Source organism: Misgurnus anguillicaudatus, chromosome 22 (assembly GCF_027580225.2).
Source record: "Misgurnus anguillicaudatus chromosome 22, ASM2758022v2, whole genome shotgun sequence".
Taxonomy (NCBI): domain Eukaryota; kingdom Metazoa; phylum Chordata; class Actinopteri; order Cypriniformes; family Cobitidae; genus Misgurnus; species Misgurnus anguillicaudatus.
This window is the reverse complement of record NC_073358.2, coordinates 7,210,743-7,229,287: the sequence shown is the minus strand read 5'-3', so window position 1 is coordinate 7,229,287 and position 18,545 is coordinate 7,210,743. Positions and strand designations below refer to the sequence as shown.

Here is an 18,545-nt window from a genome sequence, read left to right as displayed (position 1 = left end):
AAATAATTGCAATGCATTGATGAATCGATATTTTTACCCAGCCCTAGAATCAGATCTGTTTTTTTTTTACCAAAAGCGCTCACTGTCTGTTGGAAAGGAGCTGTAGCTTATTTGCATTTGAAGGTACAGACGTGAAAACAGCTCTTTTTTCTTACACCCAAATAGGGACAGTTTATACATGCTATAATAAATGATATGTGGGGTATTCTGAGCCAAAACATCACACACAAATTCTAGGCACACCCGAGACCCATACCACATATCTTAAAAACGGTCATAATATGTGCCCTTTAAAGGTCACCTAATATGGCAATTTTTCAGAATGTAATATTAGTCTCAGGTGTCCCCAGAATGTGCCTGGGAAGTTTTGGGTCCAAATACCCTTTAGATCATTTATTATACCTTATACTACGGGTCAGTTGAATGCTTGAATCTGATGAACGTTCTGAGGTGTGCAATTATTTTCTGGAAAACACATTGTGAACGTAGTTCCAGGCAAATCTCTTGACTGCATTACAGTTCCATATCACTTGGCATAGTTTACTGTAATAACGGACTAACAAAAACAACATGACAACAAGACAACATGAGGCAAAAACAGCGCTGTTTAGAGACGCACAGAGGTAGCCTCGCCCTTTCTCTCTTGTTCGCTCTCTCTTTTAATTTCTTTCTCTCTCTCTATCTGTCGCTCTTGCTCTTTTTCTAATAACTTTATTAATAACTGCATTAGAATGTTACCAACGGCTCAAGCCTCCATTGCCAGCTTTAAAATGACGTTTTGGAACAAGCAAAAGAGCCGTTGGATGAGACGCGGAAGAAGTAGTCCTACTCACAATAGCGATTTAAGTACAAAAACCAGATGAATCCCTTTAAATATATCATGTGATCAATGTCTTGAGGTCTGGTAACCGTAATATAAGCGGAATAATTTACTCCGGGCCGTTGAATTCTTATAAATAATCAACGGCTGCTGCGTCGTGGCAGCATCACCGCCTCGGGTGTGCATTATTTTTCTAATAATTCAACGGCCCATCGTCATTTATTCCTTACATGTTGGAAAGGTCCCTTTTTGGGTGTGCAGGAAAAAGTGCTGTTTTTATGTGTGTCTCTTTAAAGGGGGGGTTCAATGGTATTTCAAGCATTCCGACTTATTAACACAGTTATAGAGTTGTTTCCTCATGCTAAACGTAGGCAAAGTGTCAAAACAGCAGTTGGACGTGTTACAGAGTATTTCTGTGCCGAATGCACTTCGCCAGGTTTCGTACAAGTTTCGGCAAGTTTTTTTCGATTACAGTTCTAACTGACGTTTCAGGGGTTTTCGATACGTATCACTTCTTTATATGGGCTTCCCCCAGAAAACCCCGCCCACCCGTCAATCAGCGGGAGACGCTAGAGCTTGCTAACAGCTTATCACGGCACTCAGCTTTGTTTAATTTCAAAAGTCAACAATGGTACGAAAGAAGAAGTGTGTTTTTGGATGTAAGGAGAAGACATCCAGCCTTATGGAAACAATGGATATAGTTTATTATCCGGGGTAGCAGCGGAGTTTTGCGTGTGTGTTTGATGCGGTGGATTTTCCCAACCGGGTCATGACGAGTTGCACGCGGTAAGTAAGACTTCTGTCTTAAGGTTGGAAATAGTCGCGTGCATATTATATAAATGACACAAACATGTAGTGAATCATAAGTTAAACAGTGTGGTATAGTGTTGCATGACTCGTACTCGCTCCTCCCGCAGTATAACTCCTCCTTCTTCATTTTTCGTACGTTATCGGAAAGATTCGGTAAAGCTAATCTTTCTTTTATAAATCTGATTAAACTAAAGACTCTTCGGAGATATAAAGGATGTCATACTACTCTATAGGTACTCCAGATTAACATCAGAAATGCAGAAACAGCGTGTGTTACGTGAGCTTTAATTGTAAATAAGCTGCTGCTTCCCTCGCCGTTTACTGTTGTCTACACACCGTTTTTAATAAGACAATCACATGATGAAAGTGCGATAATGAATTATGTAAAGAAGATTTAAAGGCGGGGTGCATGATCTCTGAAAGCCAGTGTTGACATTTGAAATCACCTAAACAAACACGCCCCTACCCCAACAGAATCTGGACCTTCTTTTTATAGACCCGACCCGCACATATGCAACCCAGGCAACGAAGTCAGTTAGAAAACACACCCCTTACTGCTGATTGGCTACAAGTGTGTTTTGCTAATCGGCCCGACTCCCTTTTCAAAAATGTGTTTTTCAAAAATCATGCTTTAAAATAGAAATGATATCCCAACTGTGGTCTTTGGACGGTTGTGGGCAGGGCCTCCGCAAAGTGATGTCAGTTTGCTCAGAAAACGTCAACAGTTTGTCCCATGAGACTATTGAGGTTTTATGGGGATTTAAAAATAAGGAGAATGCAGATTTGTATCATTATAGGGTTGTTGTGTACAGTACACACACAGGAAACACAATTATGTTCAAACCCCATATAAAAGTGACTTTCTCAAATTAGGTGTCCTTGTGTAAGGCTTAGGTTTCCAGTAGTTATATATAGTATAGAAAATAAGTCTATAGTAAATCACATGTGCAAATGTAAAATTTCTGTGTGCTAACTTTGTACCTGGACCTGTTTTTAGCAGAATGGATCTATGACCCCTGTGCTGGAGAGATCTGCTCGAACAACACGTGTGAGCAGGAGAACGGAGGAGACCTTTGTGGCTGTCCTGAGCTTCCCAGCACCGAAATTAGTAAGACAAACTATTATGATCTCTTGAAATGACTAAACAAAGGTGTCCAATAAAATGAATTAGTCAAAAAGTGATGTAAGTTGGCTTGGGGGCATTGCTGGATTACAGTACAGTTAAACCCAGAAATGAACATTTTGTTTTTTGTTGAACACAAAAGAAGATATTTGGATGAATGATGGTAAGCGCACAGTTGACAGTACCCATTGACTTCCATAGTATTTGGTTTTTCTACTATGGAAGTCAGTGGGTAGTCACTCATACAGGTTTACAACAACATTTTCATTTCTGTAATAAAACATTTAAGTTTACATATTTTGTTAGAATTTTTGTTTTATTATATGTTATATTTTTACCTCGCCAAATAAACGCCCGCAAACAGAAGGTCATGTTCATGTGATGAGGTAACCATAGCAACAGTATCTCAAATGCGCTCAAATGTTTATTCAAGCCATCAAAATCAGATGTTACATTGAAGAAAACATAAGCATTGTTATTATTAATCACGCTGTTACAGATTTCCATTTGGCATTGATCCTATACGTCATAAAAACCTTTAGTATTTAAATAGAAGTTTGAGGGGTGCACCATGAGAAAGACTAGTTTTTGCTTTGATGTAGATGACGATGACATCATCCAGGCAGAGGTGACCTGTAAGCACGCTCAGATGGAGGTGTCCATCTCTAAGTGCCGTCTGTTCCAGCTGGGCTTCGAGAGGGAGGACGTGCGAATTAATGACCAGCACTGCGCTGGTATCGAGGGAGAGGATTTCATCTCATTTCACATCAATAATACCAAAGGACACTGTGGCTCCATTGTACAGGTGAACAAATCCCTCTGCTTTCTCATTACCAAATGTTCAAGAGCAGACGGTCTCAGTTCAGACAGTCTCAGCTTGGCCTCTCGAGACAGAATGAAAAGCACTGTCCCTTAAAGTACAGGAGAAGGTTCATCACACATCACTGTATTACGTTCACTTCCATTTGTATGTAGCAGAATGAAATAAAAGCACAGGCTTGCGATGAAAAGATGCATAAAATAAACGCATGGTTGGATAGTACAAACAATGCAAAGGGTGTATTAAATTGTGAATTCAGAGTAACTTTATGTGTGTATGTTTGTTTGTGTGTGTGTGCGTATTTGTGAGTTTAGTCAAATGGAACACACATTATGTACAAGAACACAGTGTGGATCGAGAGTGTGAACAACACGGGGAACGTGGTGACGCGTGATAAGACCATCAACGTGGAGTTCTCCTGTGCTTACGAACTGGACATAAAGATCTCCCTGGAGACGGTACTAAAGCCCATGCTTAGGTGAGCTGTTATATACCAAAGTGTTTCCCAACCAGATTTTCAAGAGTGTTGGATAAATTAGACAAACTAGCATTAAAGTAAGCTAAACAAGCCAAAATTAAGATGTTTCTTAATTTTTTGACCATTTTAGTAGCGAATATATACTCACCTAAAGGATTATTAGAAACACCTGTTCAATTTCTCATTAATGCAATTATCTAATCAACCAATCACATGGCAGTTGCTTCAATGCATTTAGGGCTGTAATCCTGGTCAAGACAATCTCCTGAACTCCAAACTGTATGTCAGAATGAGAAAGAAAGGTGATTTAAGCAATTTTGAGCGTGGCATGGTTGTTTGTGCCAGACGAGCCGGTCTGAGTATTTCACAATCTGCTCATTTACTGGGATTTTCACGCACAACCATTTCTAGGGTTTACAAAGAATGGTGTGCAAAGGGAAAAACATCCAGTATGCGGCTGTCCTGTTGGTGTAAATGCCTTGTTGATGCTAGAGGTCAGAGGAGAATGAGCCGACTGATTCAAGCTGATAGAAGAGCAACTTTGACTGAAATAACCATTCGTTACAACCGAGGTATGCAGCAAAGCATTTGTGAAGCCACAACACGCACAACCTTGGGGCGGTTGGGCTACAACAGCAAAAGACCCCACCGGGTACCACTCATCTTCACTACAAATAGGAAAAAGAGCCCACAATTTGCACGAGCACACCAAAATTGGACAGTTGAAGACTGAAAAATGTTGAGTGGTCTGATGAGTCTCGATTTCTGTTGAGACATTTAGATGGTAGAGTCAGAATTTGGCGTAAACAGAATGAGACCATGGATTCATCATGCCTTGTTACCACTGTGCAGGCTGCTGGTGGTGGTTTAATGGTGTGGGGAATGTTTTCTTGGCACAATTTAGGCTCCTTAGTGCCAATTGGGCATTGTTTAAATGTCACAGCCTACCTGAGCATTGTTTCTGACCATGTCCATCCCTTTATGACCACCACGTACTCATCCTCTGATGGCTACTTCCAGCAGGATAATGCACCATGTCACAAACCTTGAATCATTTTGAATTGGTTTCTTGAACATGAAAATGAGTTCACTGTATTAAAATGACCCCCACAGTCACCAGATCTTAACCCAATAGAGCATCTTTAGGATGAGGTGGAACGGGAGCTTCATGCCCTGGATGTGCATCCCACAAATCTCCATCAACTGCAAGATGCTATCCTATCAATATGGGACAACATTTCTAAAGAATGCTTTCAGCGCCTTGTTGAATCAATGCCATGTAGAATTAAGGCAGTTCTGAAGGCGAAAGGGGGTCAAACACAGTATAAGTATGGTGTTCCTAATAATTCTTTAGATGAGTGTACATCTGTCTAGTCATTCCAAGTTCTATTTAATTTTATGTGGAAAAAATTGAGTGAGTGGGGGCTTTCAAGTATTGTTGTGGGCACCTAGGGGGCCTTGAAGTGAAAAGGGTTGGGAACCACTGATATACCACAAGCAATTACTATGTTACTGTACTGTGTTAATACCATGTTTTTAACAATATGTGACCCTTAACAACAAAACCAGTCATAAGTCATCAGGTTATATTTGTAGCAATAGCCAACAATACATTGTATTGGTCAAAAGTATAATTTTTTGTAAATGCCAAAATCATTAGGATATTAAAGGATTAGTCAATTTTCTTTAAAAAATCCAGATAATTTACTCACTACCATGTCATCCAAAATGTTGATGCCTTTCTTTGTTCATTCGAGAAGAAATTGAGTTTTTTGAGGAAAACATTCCAGGGTTTTTCTAATTTTATAGGACTTTAATGGACCCCAACACTTAACAGTTTTAATGCAGTTTAAAATTGCTGTTTCATGGTACTCTAAACGATCTCAAACGAGGCATAAGGGTCTTATCTAGCGAAACAATTGTCATTTTTGGCAAGAAAAATAAAAAATATGCACTTTTAAACCACAACTTCTCGTCTTCCTCCGTTCGTGTGACGCCCCAGCTCGACCTCACGTAATGACGTCGAAAGGTCACGTGTTACATATATGAGACGCACATTTGCGGACCATTTTAAACAATAAACTGACACAAAGACATTAATTAGTATCATTCGCTGATGACTGGAAAGCCAGCCGGTGAAAAGCGCAGGCACAAATATTGAGCGCAGCCAGGGAGGCCGTGGCAGATGGCAGCAGAACTTTTGTCTGCAAAAGGTAGAGACAGAGCAGAGCACCGGAGCCTGGTAGAGAGACAGGAGACGGCAGTAGGGAAAAACACAGCGAATAAACAAGACTAAATTAATTACTAGATCAAGGATAGACTAGACTAGGCGGCGATGCCAACATGAACAATGACAGACTCGCACAAGACAGCAGACACCAAGGAAATAAGTAGCAGCGAGAGTGTCTGCATGTGCCGACCTGTCAAAACACAAACAGGCGACCCATTAGATCAGAGTCATGACACAAATCCACTTAATCCCAGCCTCAGGCCATTCAAAATTACTGGTTAGTTGTCAAAATTCGCTAAATGCCACATTTAAGAGTCGTTCACATTTTAACGATAACTATATTTGCGTTCACACCATTGGACAATAATGATACGTTTATTTTAAGTTGCTTGCATGCCGCAGTACTTGTGCAAATCATTTACTTTTAATAGCATTAAGTAATATTATAGACATCCTTATAGATTTGATTGGCTGTCAATGGTTTATCATTCATCACTTAGAAAAAATTGCTCCGAAAGTGATCCCACACTGCAAAAAATGACTTTCTTACTTAGTATTTTTGTCTTGTTTTCAAATGAAATCTCTAAAAATTCTTAAATGAAGATGTATTTTCTTGATGAGCAAAATTACCTAAGAAAATAATTCTAGTTTTTAGGCAAAAAATATACAATTTAAGTGAATTTGCTTTAAACAAGCAAAATTATCTTCCAATGGAGTAAGAAAATTTTGCTTAAATTAAAGGAACAGTATGTAAGAAATTTATATCAATTCATCATAAAATGGCCCTAATATGTCACAAGACATTAAGAAATCATTTTCATTTCAAATACAGTGGTCCAAACAGGATATTGTCATTTAAAAAGTGACATTTGCAGCCCTCAACTGATGTTTATGTTGTCATTTTGTGTATTGGCCAACAGTTGTGTGATTGCAGTACCAGTTTTAGCCACAAGTTTTGTTATTGCAGTACCAGTTTTGGCCACAATCCTACATACTGTTCCTTTAAGTGTTTAAGAAAAAAGAAAACTTTTTTTTTTAATTCTCACCCCATTGGCAGATATTTTTTGCTTTTTTTTAAGTTTAAATTCACTTAAATTGTATATTTTTTGTCCATAAACTAGACGTATTTTCTTAGGTAATTTTGTTCATCAAGAAAATACGTTGTGATTTAAAAAATTTTAGATATTTCTACTGAAAACAAGACATAAATACTAAGGAAGAAAGTCATTTTTTGCAGTGCAACAATATCGTTCCATGAATCACTTTCAAACTTGGGTCCCTTTTGAGTACTTGGACCTCAATACAACCGGAATGTGGTAGCCATACGTGTCACAGCGCCCCCAAATGTGTGATTCAGTTCATTCATTTTTACATTCTGACTTTCATCATTTGCAATGTTTCTAGTTGCATCTTTAGTGATTTTGCATATCTTTACTACAGTATGTCTTGTCCAAAGAAGTTGTTTTTGCCAAAAATGCAAACCTTATGAAATGACTAATTGGACATTTGGGAAAATAAGGCTAATTGCTAATAACCTTTTCGTTGCCATTAAAGTTAAATTACTGAACCTAAACATAAGAGCCTGATAAAACAAGCTGTTTTTACTTGTCATTTGTTTAATTATGTCATTTTTAATGCAAAGATGACATTGTTTGAGATGTCTTTGTTATGAAAACTTGACATAAACCAATACATCATAACTTGTTATAAATCTGTCATAAACATGACATAGCAGAATACTTATCAAACTCAAGAAACTACCTAGCTTTATGGGTAACATTACATTAAACTGTCATTTAAATGTCATTAAGTGTTAATACTCTGTCAAATAGTTTTATAATAGCATCACAAATATTTTTCTTAACCTCATCTACAGTGGTACAAATTTAACTTGTCATTAAAATGTGTTAATGCTATGGCAAATAATTTTAAATACCTTAAAGGTGCAGTGTGTAAATTTTAGCGGCATCTAGTGGTGATGTTGCGAATTGCAACCAACGGCTCAGTCCACTGCTCACCCCTCGCTTTTTAAATGCATAGAGAAGCCCCCACCGGAAAAAAACGTGTCATCATTGGAGAACACTTAAAGGCGGAGTCCACGATGTTTGAAAAACGGTTTGGAAAAGGAGACGGGCCGACTACCAAAACACACTTATAGCCAATCAAATCAAATCAAATGCCGGGTTGCGTATGTGTGGGGCGGGTCTATCAACAGAAGGTCCAGATTCTATTGGGGTAGGGGCGTGTTTGTTTAGGTGATTTCAAATATCATCATTGGCTTTCAAACATCATGGACTCCGCCTTTAAGGTTTTAATTTCCAAAATGAATGAACATAAAATCGGTGTCAGCAACTGCACATTTTACCAAAGCAGATATATTCAATACAAAAGTAATCATAATGACTTGTGAAACAAATCGATCCGTTTTTGCAAGAAATTGAACTTTATTTAAAGCATTAACGCAGCCAAATAGGAAGTGCGCTTACGCTCCCGCTCTGTAGGTGGCGCAGAGAGTATGGTTTACCAACCGCAGGCAAAACCAGCCTCTTAGCGCCACCTAGAGAGCGGGAGCGTAAAAGTGCACTTTATGGGCTCTATCTTACACCCGGCGCAATGTTTCGCTAGTTTCCACCCTAATTTTCACGTTTAGCGCCGCGTTGTTTAAATAGCAAATGTATTTGCGCCCCCTTTGCGCCCATGGGCGTTCTGGTCTGAAAAACAAGGTGTGTTCAGGCGCATTGTTGGCGTGTTGCTATTTTGAGGCAACTAAAATAGACTACGCCATTGACCAACAAAAACCTGGTCTAAAGTCAATGGCGCAATATGTTTTATGTTATTTAAAGAGCGCATTAGTAATATGCGCCTATAAACGGGGGGACAACGCGGGTTTGCTTATCACAAAGTACATGAATGCGCAGCAGCACAAAAATGCTTTTAAATATGAAAGATTAAAGGATTGAATGTAAAAGATTATTATTGAGTCTCTTGGACATAAATGAGGACTAATTATAAGACGTTAAAAGGCGCAAAGAGCTGCTTCACCTGCAGCCTGGTAAGAAAATAAATGCTTTGCTTTAAACAAATGCATCTGTTTTTAAATGTTTTTAAATGCTACCTCACGGATTTATTGTATATGATGACTCTGTACCTGCGAATATGGTGAGATGAGAAAAATTTTTAAGTAATGCTAAAAAAAAACTCTTTGCTAAAAAAACGCTGTCAAAAGTGCTGAAATGTGCGGAGAGTCGTTTGTAAATTCTTTATCTCCTGTTTGTTACAAATAAAGTATTTTTAGAGTACAAACCTTATCTTACATACTTGTAAATTATTTTTTGATGATATTGGATAGCCATACATTTAAAGCAATTAAAAGCCTGCTTTTTTACTTCCATGACTAAAAGAAAACGGGTTTTAAAGGTTTTAATAAAAAAATTAACAATTTCAATACAAGTGAAAAACAACACAATTATTTAACATTAATCTTAAACTGGGGATCTTCTTCCTCCGCTTAGTTTTTCAGTTTACAAAGTTCGTCATCTAAATAGGGATTAGACATAGCGCCAGCGCAACTGGCTTTTAAAGGGGATGAGAGCTGAGACTCTCATTGGTTTATTGAACGTTACGCCCAAAATACTCCCATTACAATAGGACCAACCCTTTTCGACCATGCGCTCGGCACACAAACCATTTTTCACGTCATTAAATTAGCAAAAGTGGATTCGGACACGCCCATTTAGACATTGCGCTGTGCGCTTTAGACAATGCGCTTAGATCGTTAAAATAGGGCCCTATATGTTGCAAGGGTCTGTATGGACGCTAATAATGTTGTAAATAATGTTCAATATCCTGCAAAAACCGACCGATTTGCTTTACAAGCAGCAAAAAATGTCACCAGGAGTCATGGGGATTACTTTTGTATTGGATATATCTGCTTTTTGAGCTCTCAAAGGGACGGATCTTTTGTCTTGCATTATATGAATCACAGATAGAGACAGAGCGCAGTTATGCAAATTTGAAAACCACGCCCACCGGGGGGGGACAATCCAACCGTCTCCATTGACTTTGTATTGCGAGAGGCCGCCTCCTTGTCATTTTATTCTGCAAAAAACAGAATAATGCCTAAAAGCTGCTGTGTGACAATATGTACAGCTAACAAGCCAAAGAACCCAGAAATAAGTTTTTATAAGCTGTCGAGCTGTAGAAAAGTAGATCGCCGACTACGTTTCCCCCTAGTGGACGCATTATTTCGGGGTTTTTTGGTTTGTTAGCTGTGCACCTTGTCACACAGCAGCTTTCAGGTATTATTCTGTTTTTAAGTTTAACCTGTAAATAAGTTTTTATAAGCTGTCGACCCCAAAAACGAGCGTTTAAAGACATAAAAGTGGAAACAGGCAACTTTTCATAGTATTCATATTAGTAGAACTGCGTCCACAAGGGGGAAACGTAGTCGCCAATCCACTTTTTTCTCTTTAAAGGCTGGGTTTTACGGCTCGACAGCTTATAAAAACTTATTTCTGGGTTCTTTGGCTTGTTAGCTGTACATATTGTCACACAGCAGCTTTTAGGCATTATTCTGTTTTTTGTTATAAGTCAGAAATTACAAGGAGGCGGCTTCTCGCAATACAAAGTCAATGGAGACGGTTGGATTGTTTTCCCCCCGGTGGGCGTGGTTTTCAGGTTATGACGCGCTGCGCTCTGTCTCTATGGGTTTTTTGCAAAATATCTTCTTTATTGCTTCACTGAAGATAAAAGGTGAGTAAATAAAAAGCTAATTTTTATATTCCTTTTATTATACACTTAACATTATATTAATTGTCCACTTTTAAGGTTTAAACTTTATATACCCCACTTACTGGGCTGCACGCGATTCTATGCGTTATGTAATATGTTCTGTGGTGTCTATGAAGTTAATATAATATCACATTAACCTTATGGAGCAATTCTGCTGCGTAGTTTGTAGTCATTTTCATGCACTGTAATGTTATCTTAACACAGAGAGCAACAAATGACGTGACAGACAACTGGTTGTCCAGTGAGAATTACGTTCACACACCACAGCTTCTCGTAAATATGGTTGTGAAACCGAAAAGTTACGGGTGTGAGGTTGGTTATAGAATGCGGTTGTCAAACCCATAAATAACCGAACTGCGTGTGAACGGAACCGTCTTAAGGACTCAAATAAGGGTTTGACAACCGTATTATGGTACAGTGTGAACGCAGCCTTAGTAAAAAAAATTGTCCGTTAAGGGCTTCTGTACAAACATGACGTCACAAAATGGCGACTTCCATGTAAGGGGACCCTTGATGTATGTAGATAAAAACATCTCATTCTAAGGTAATAAAAACATAAGGGTTCATTATGAAAGGTCTTTATATACCGCTGATAATATAGTTTTTTATATTATTTTGCATTCCTGTCAAGAGATACTTCTAAAAATTACACACTGCACCTTTAACAAAATGCAACAGACACGTCAAAAGATTATACTTTACAAACTAACAGAACTTTTTCTCTTCACACAGTTGTCATGACAAGTTAAGATGTATTGGTTTATGGCAAGTTGTCATAACAGAGACATGTCAAACAATGTCATCTTTGCATTAAAAGTGACATAATTGAACAAATGATACTTAATGACAATTGTTATAAACGTGCATAAAATCTCTCATGTTTATGGCATGTGTCATATGAACACCCCTTTAAGTAAAGTGTTATGCGTCTTTTTTAGTGATATACTGACAATCATGATTGCAGTAATACAGTACACATACAGTAATATCATTGTATGTGCATCTTGTAACATTTTGAGTTGTCTCTTTCTTTCTTTTTTTAAAGTGTAATAAACCTCACCCTGCCTACTCAAGAGGGCAACTTCATCACAAAGATGGCTCTGTATAAAAACGCTTCATATCGGCAGCCGTACCGAGAGGGAGAGGTGGTTCTGAGCACCAGGGACATTCTGTTTGTGGGAGTGTTCGTGGAAGGAGCGGATGATAAACAACTTATTCTCATTGTCAACATGTGCTGGGCCACGCCATCGCGATACAGCAGTGATCGCCTGCGTTACATTATCATAGAGAGAGGGTAAGCAAATCAGCACAGACACATACCCAAATATATCTATCTACACCAAATAAGGTATATCACATGTAAAATAGCATATATACAGTAATATATCACTTGGCTCTGTTGTTCCAGGTGTCCTAACATCAAAGACAACACCATAGGCATGGCCGAGAACGGCGTGTCTCTCACCTGTCGCTTTCATGTCACCGTCTTTAAGTTCATTGGTGATTATGATGAAGTGCATTTGCACTGTGATGTTTCACTGTGTGATTCTGAGACCAACGCCTGCAAAGTGGTGAGAATTATAACACACAGACATTCAAATGCCCATTTATTTTTGGATTTATTGCCCTTTATAACCATAGAGACTGGATTTATAGAAAATAATATAATAAGTGATATCTTTATTGTTAGTCCTTGACCAAACATCAATTTGAGACTTTTGCTTAAAGGAAAACACCACCGTTGTTCAATATTTTACTATGTTCTTACCTCAAATTAGATTAATTAATACATATCTATTTTTTTTCAATACGTGCACTTAATCTTTGTACAGCACGTTGTAAATGTGTTAGCATTTAGCCTAGCCCCATTCATTCCTTAGGATCCAAACAGGGATGAATTTAGAAGGCACTGAACAAACTGCAAAAATGAATATCTTACTTTTTTGTCTTGTTTTCTAATAAAAAATATCTAAGATACATTTACTTGGTAAGGGAGTGGCTAAAGATATTAAGTCTTGTTTACTGAACAAAATTATGAAAGTTCAAATTAATTCAGTAAACCTAATTTAAGTTTCTTTTGCTTACTGCACTGGCATATAATTTGACTTGTTTTAAGTAAAAAACCCTTGATTTTTATCATTTATTTCAATAAACAAGACTTAATATCTGAAGCCACGTTCTTATCAAGTAAATGTATTTCAATTTAAGAATTTTCAGATATTTATATTCGAAAACAAGACAAAAAATACTAAGTAAGACGTTCATTTTTTTGCTGTGCACACTGTAAAAAATTATTTTCAAGAAAAAAATTCTTAGTATTTTTGTCTTGTTTTCAGTAAATATATATAAAAATTCTTAAATTAAGATGCTTTTTGGGGTACGCTAATTTTTCTTACATTTTTCTTGAATTTAGTGTTTCAAGAAAATGTTCAAGATTTTTTTGCTTACCCTATTGGCAGATTTTTTTTGTTTGTTTTATGCACAAAATCACTTAAATTTGATATTTTTGGTCTAAAAACTAGACTTATTTTTTTGGGTCGTTTTGCACATCAAGAAAAAGCATCTTAATTTAAGAATTTTTAGATATTTTTACTGAAAACATGACAAAAATACTAAGAATTTTTTTGCAGTGCACTTCCATGTTTCCCTATTTAAAGACTGCACTGCAAAAAATGATTTTCAGGGAAAAAAATTCTTAGTATTTTTGTCTTGTTTTCAGTAAATATATATAAAAATTCTTAAATTAAGATGCTTTTTGGGGTACGCTAATTTTTCTTGAATTTTTCTTGAATTTAGTGTTTCAAGAAAATGTTCAAGATTTTTTTGCTTACCCTATTGGCAGATTTTTTTGTTTGTTTTATGCACAAAATCACTTAAATTTGATATTTTTGGTCTAAAAACTAGACTTATTTTCTTGGGTCGTTTTGCTCATCAAGAAAAAGCATCTTAATTTAAGAATTTTTAGATATTTTTACTGAAAACATGACAAAAATACTAAGAATTTTTTTGCAGTGCACTTCCATGTTTCCCTATTTAAAGACTGCACTGCAAAAAATGATTTTCAGGGAAAAAATTCTTAGTATTTTTGTCTTGTTTTCAGTAAATATATATAAAAATTCTTAAATTAAGATGCTTTTTGGGGTACGCTAATTTTTCTTGAATTTTTCTTGAATTTAGTGTTTCAAGAAAATGTTCAAGATTTTTTTGCTTACCCTATTGGCAGATTTTTTTGTTTGTTTTATGCACAAAATCACTTAAATTTGATATTTTTGGTCTAAAAACTAGACTTATTTTCTTGGGTCGTTTTGCTCATCAAGAAAAGCATCTTAATTTAAGAATTTTTAGATATTTTTACTGAAAACATGACAAAAATACTAAGAATTTTTTTGCAGTGCACTTCCATGTTTCCCTATTTAAAGACTGCACTGCAAAAAATGATTTTCAGGGAAAAAAATTCTTAGTATTTTTGTCTTGTTTTCAGTAAATATATGTAAAAATTCTTAAATTAAGATGCTTTTTGGGGTACGCTAATTTTTCTTGAATTTTTCTTGAATTTAGTGTTTCAAGAAAATGTTCAAGATTTTTTTGCTTACCCTATTGGCAGATTTTTTTGTTTGTTTTATGCACAAAATCACTTAAATTTGATATTTTTGGTCTAAAAACTAGACTTATTTTCTTGGGTCGTTTTGCTCATCAAGAAAAAGCATCTTAATTTAAGAATTTTTAGATATTTTTACTGAAAACATGACAAAAATACTAAGAATTTTTTGCAGTGCACTTCCATGTTTCCCTATTTAAAGACTGCACCGCAAAAAATGACTTTCAGGGAAAAAAATTCCCAGCACCCCTGTCCTGTTTTCAGCAAATATATATAAAAATTCCCAAATTAAGATGCTTTTTGGGGTACGCTAATTTTTCTTGAATTTAGTGTTTCAAGAAAATGTTCAAGATTTTTTTGCTTACCCTATTGGCAGATTTTTTTTGTTTGTTTTATGCACAAAATCACTTAAATTTGATATTTTTGGTCTAAAAACTAGACTTATTTCCTTTGGTCGTTTTTCTCATCAAGAAAAGCATCTTAATTTAAGAATTTTTAGATATTTTTACGGAAAACATGACAAAAATACTAAGAATTTTTTTGCAGTGCACTTCCATGTTTCCCTATTTAAAGACTGCACTGCAAAAAATGATTTTCAGGGGAAAAAATCTTAGTATTTTTGTCTTGTTTTCAGTAAAAATACCAAAAAATTCTTAAATTAAGATGCTTTTTCTTGATGAGCAAAACGACCCAAGAAAATAAGTCTAGTTTTTAGACCAAAAATATCAAATTTAAGTAATTTTGTGCATAAAACGAGCAAAAAAATCTGCCAATGGGGTAAGCTAATTTTTCTTAAATTTAGTGTTTAAGAAAAATTTTCAATATTTTTTTGCTTACCGCATTGGCAGATTTTTTTGCTTGTTTTATGCACAAAATCACTTAAATTTAATATTTTTGGTCTAGAAACTAATTTTCTTGGGTCGTTTTGCTTATTAAGAAAAAGCAACTTAATTTAAGAATTTTTAGACATTTTTACTGAAAACAAGACAAAAATACTAGGAAAATGTTTTTTTGTAATTTTACCAGTTGGGGGAAATGAAAAACAGAGGTAGTGTGTGTGTGTAAAATGTAACTTACCTGAATGAGAGCCACTGGTCTATGTGTATGGATTGTGTAATTTTATCACCAAGCCAAATTGTTCATCTCCCCATCTGTATTTTTGAGATCTGTTCCTGTAAGATTTATAACAACATTTGTTCTTTTACAGAATTGCCCTCATAACAAACGTAGTTATATGGATTACAGTCAGCATAAAGAACAGATTTTGTCAGTGGGACCAATCAGAAGAAGAGGTATAAAGTATATTTCAGATTTGTGTGAAGTGTGTGTGTGGTAGTAGTAGTATGTGGGTGTACAGCGGGGTGTCTTGTGTAAGGGCAGTGATTGCAGCTGTACACACTGTGTGCGTTTGTGTGTTTCAGAATCCGACTGGTGTGAAGAGGATAATGGTGGATGCGAGCAGATCTGTACCAGTCAAATAACTGGTGCTGTGTGCAGCTGTGTGACAGGAATGCTGCAGAGAGATGGGAAGAGCTGCAGAGGTGAAACAGACACAAATACACACATTATCGTCTTGCACTGTTTACTGCTTAACTATTTTATGAATAGATCAATTTCTGTGAAGATTATAACTTAAAGATGTAGTGAGGCGTTTCAACACTCAGACAGCACCCCAAGTGTTTTGAAAAATATCTTACCATATCCAGAGGTATAAAGTCACCAAAACAATAAATCTGTGGGGTAGCATTAAAGAGACACTCAAATTTTTCAAATTTTTCAGCTTCCCTAGAGTCATACATTAGATTTTTACTGTTTTGGAATCCATTCAGCTGATCTCCGGGTCTGGCGTTTCCACTGTTAGCATAGCTTAGCATAATCCATTGAATCTGATTAGACTGTTAGCATTGCGCTCAAACATAACCAAAGATTTTCTATATTTTTCCTATTTAAAACTTGACTCTTCTGTAGTTACATCGTGTACTAAGACCGACAGAAAATTTAAAGTTGAGATTTTTTAGGCAGATATGGCTAGGACTATACTCTCATTCTGGTGTAATAATCAAGGACTTTGCTGCTGTAACATGGCTGCAGCAGGCTCACTGATATTACGCAGCGCCCGAAAATAGTCCCCAGCTATTGAAAGTTACCAAGGGGACTATTTTCGGATGCTGTGTAATATCATTGCGCCTCCATGGTACGACAGCAAAGTCCTTGATTATTACGCCAGAATGAGAGTATAGTTACTAGCCACACTTTTCAGACCAGAACGCCCATGGGCGCACAAATATGCGCAAATGCATTTGCTATTTAAACAATGTGACGGTAAAAATGGAATAACTGTCCAAACAGTAAAACTAGCGAAAACACTTGCGTCGCACTTTGCGCTGCATGCATGATAGGGCTCCCTGTGTCGCTTACTTAAAAAATTGTATGTCCAAAACTTCAATATGTTAGAAATTGTCCACCCGCATTGTCCACTGCTCCCGCTGAGATTTCTCAGTACTGAGTATGCATCAGATGTCACTTTTTTGTCCCATAAGGCCACGGGAGCTGAGGTGCCACCAAATTCAAAAAAGTGTATAAATTAAAAATACCAGGCCATTGTTTTCAAGTGTAAGTGATATACAGTAGGTACCAAGAAATTAATTCCTTGCGATTAAACGGCACTTGTTTTAAACTCCTGAGTAAATGATATTCTCGTGGTTGTTATTAGTATGTCATAGATTGACGAACATACAGGTTGAAACGTGGCAGATGTCGTATGTCTGGAATGTATGCGTCCCTCTCCCACACATGGGTAAATATGCAATTTCAGGTACATTTGGTGGTATTTTTTCTGCTTTTTCTAATGGTTACACTCTTAAAAACGCTGGGTCATTTTCAACCCAGCATTGGGTGAAATAGGGACGAGCCCAGTTGTTGGGTTAAATTAACTCAGAAAATGTTCATATTTGACCCAACAAATAACCCAGCATTTTTTAGAGTGTAAATTTTTAATAATTTTAACAATTTGGTACTCAGTTGTCATGGATCACAAGATGTTACATGTATATTGTCTTATACAACTGAAAACCACGATTTCTTGTTGTCCGAATTAGTCAGTATCAATTCTGTTACTGTCAACTCTGTAACCAGGGTAGAGTTACAGTGTTGACAGCATGTAACAGAGTGGTCAATCATACACAAAGAAGCACACACACTATCTCTCTCACTCTCTCCCACACACATACATTACTGTGACCTTGGTAACAGTGCTGACAGTAACAGAATTGACACTGACTAATTCAGGGGCGGAGTGGGACTAAAACATCTACCGGGAAATTTTGTAGACCGCCGGCCCTCGTGGTAAAAAAATAAATAAACAAATAGGGTCGAACGTGCTCATAAACAGCAAGTAATTAATGGAATATGTGTGTATCTTTGTATAATGTTCTTATAACTAAACAGTAACGTTAAAACTACGTTATTAGAACATTAATATAACAACAGACTGAACCTTTCTAAAAACGTTTTGGATAACGTTCTTATAATCAAACATTAACATTAATACCACGTCTAAAAAACTGGATGCTTTTAACGTTTTAAGACGTTACGGGAACGTTTGTATAACGTAAAATTGTTAGCTGGGTATAACTCGCAATGTACAACTATTATCAGACCGGCCCACCGGGAAAAGTCCTGACTCTCCCGATACTGGACTAATTTAGACAACACGAAATCATGATTTTCAGCTATAGAGGGTTTCAGCAGTAACAACATAAACAAGCGGCTGTCGTGGTTCGCACGTAACTTCCGGTAAACTCCGCTAAGAATAAATAACAACAAAGTTCTTTAAACGTAGTTTGTTTGTATAACAACAAGCAAAAAACAACACT

General features: G+C 36.6%; 1 protein-coding gene across 3 annotated transcripts in view; it reads left to right on the top strand.

Annotated features, from left to right (window-relative positions):
- The window catches only part of tecta (tectorin alpha), a 47,649-nt gene that overhangs the window by 26,909 nt on the left and 2,195 nt on the right, over window positions 1-18,545 (top strand). For 2 of the 3 annotated variants that reach the window (XM_073860888.1, XM_055200573.2), the window contains 7 exons: window positions 2,628-2,738; window positions 3,356-3,558; window positions 3,888-4,051; window positions 12,118-12,366; window positions 12,481-12,643; window positions 15,878-15,962; window positions 16,092-16,211. In XM_073860888.1, the coding sequence (XP_073716989.1) occupies window positions 2,628-2,738; window positions 3,356-3,558; window positions 3,888-4,051; window positions 12,118-12,366; window positions 12,481-12,643; window positions 15,878-15,962; window positions 16,092-16,211 (1,095 nt within the window). Of the gene's footprint in view, window positions 1-2,627; window positions 2,739-3,355; window positions 3,559-3,887; window positions 4,052-12,117; window positions 12,367-12,480; window positions 12,644-15,877; window positions 15,963-16,091; window positions 16,212-18,545 lie in introns of those variants that run through there. The other variant, XR_012365462.1, reaches the window with a different exon arrangement.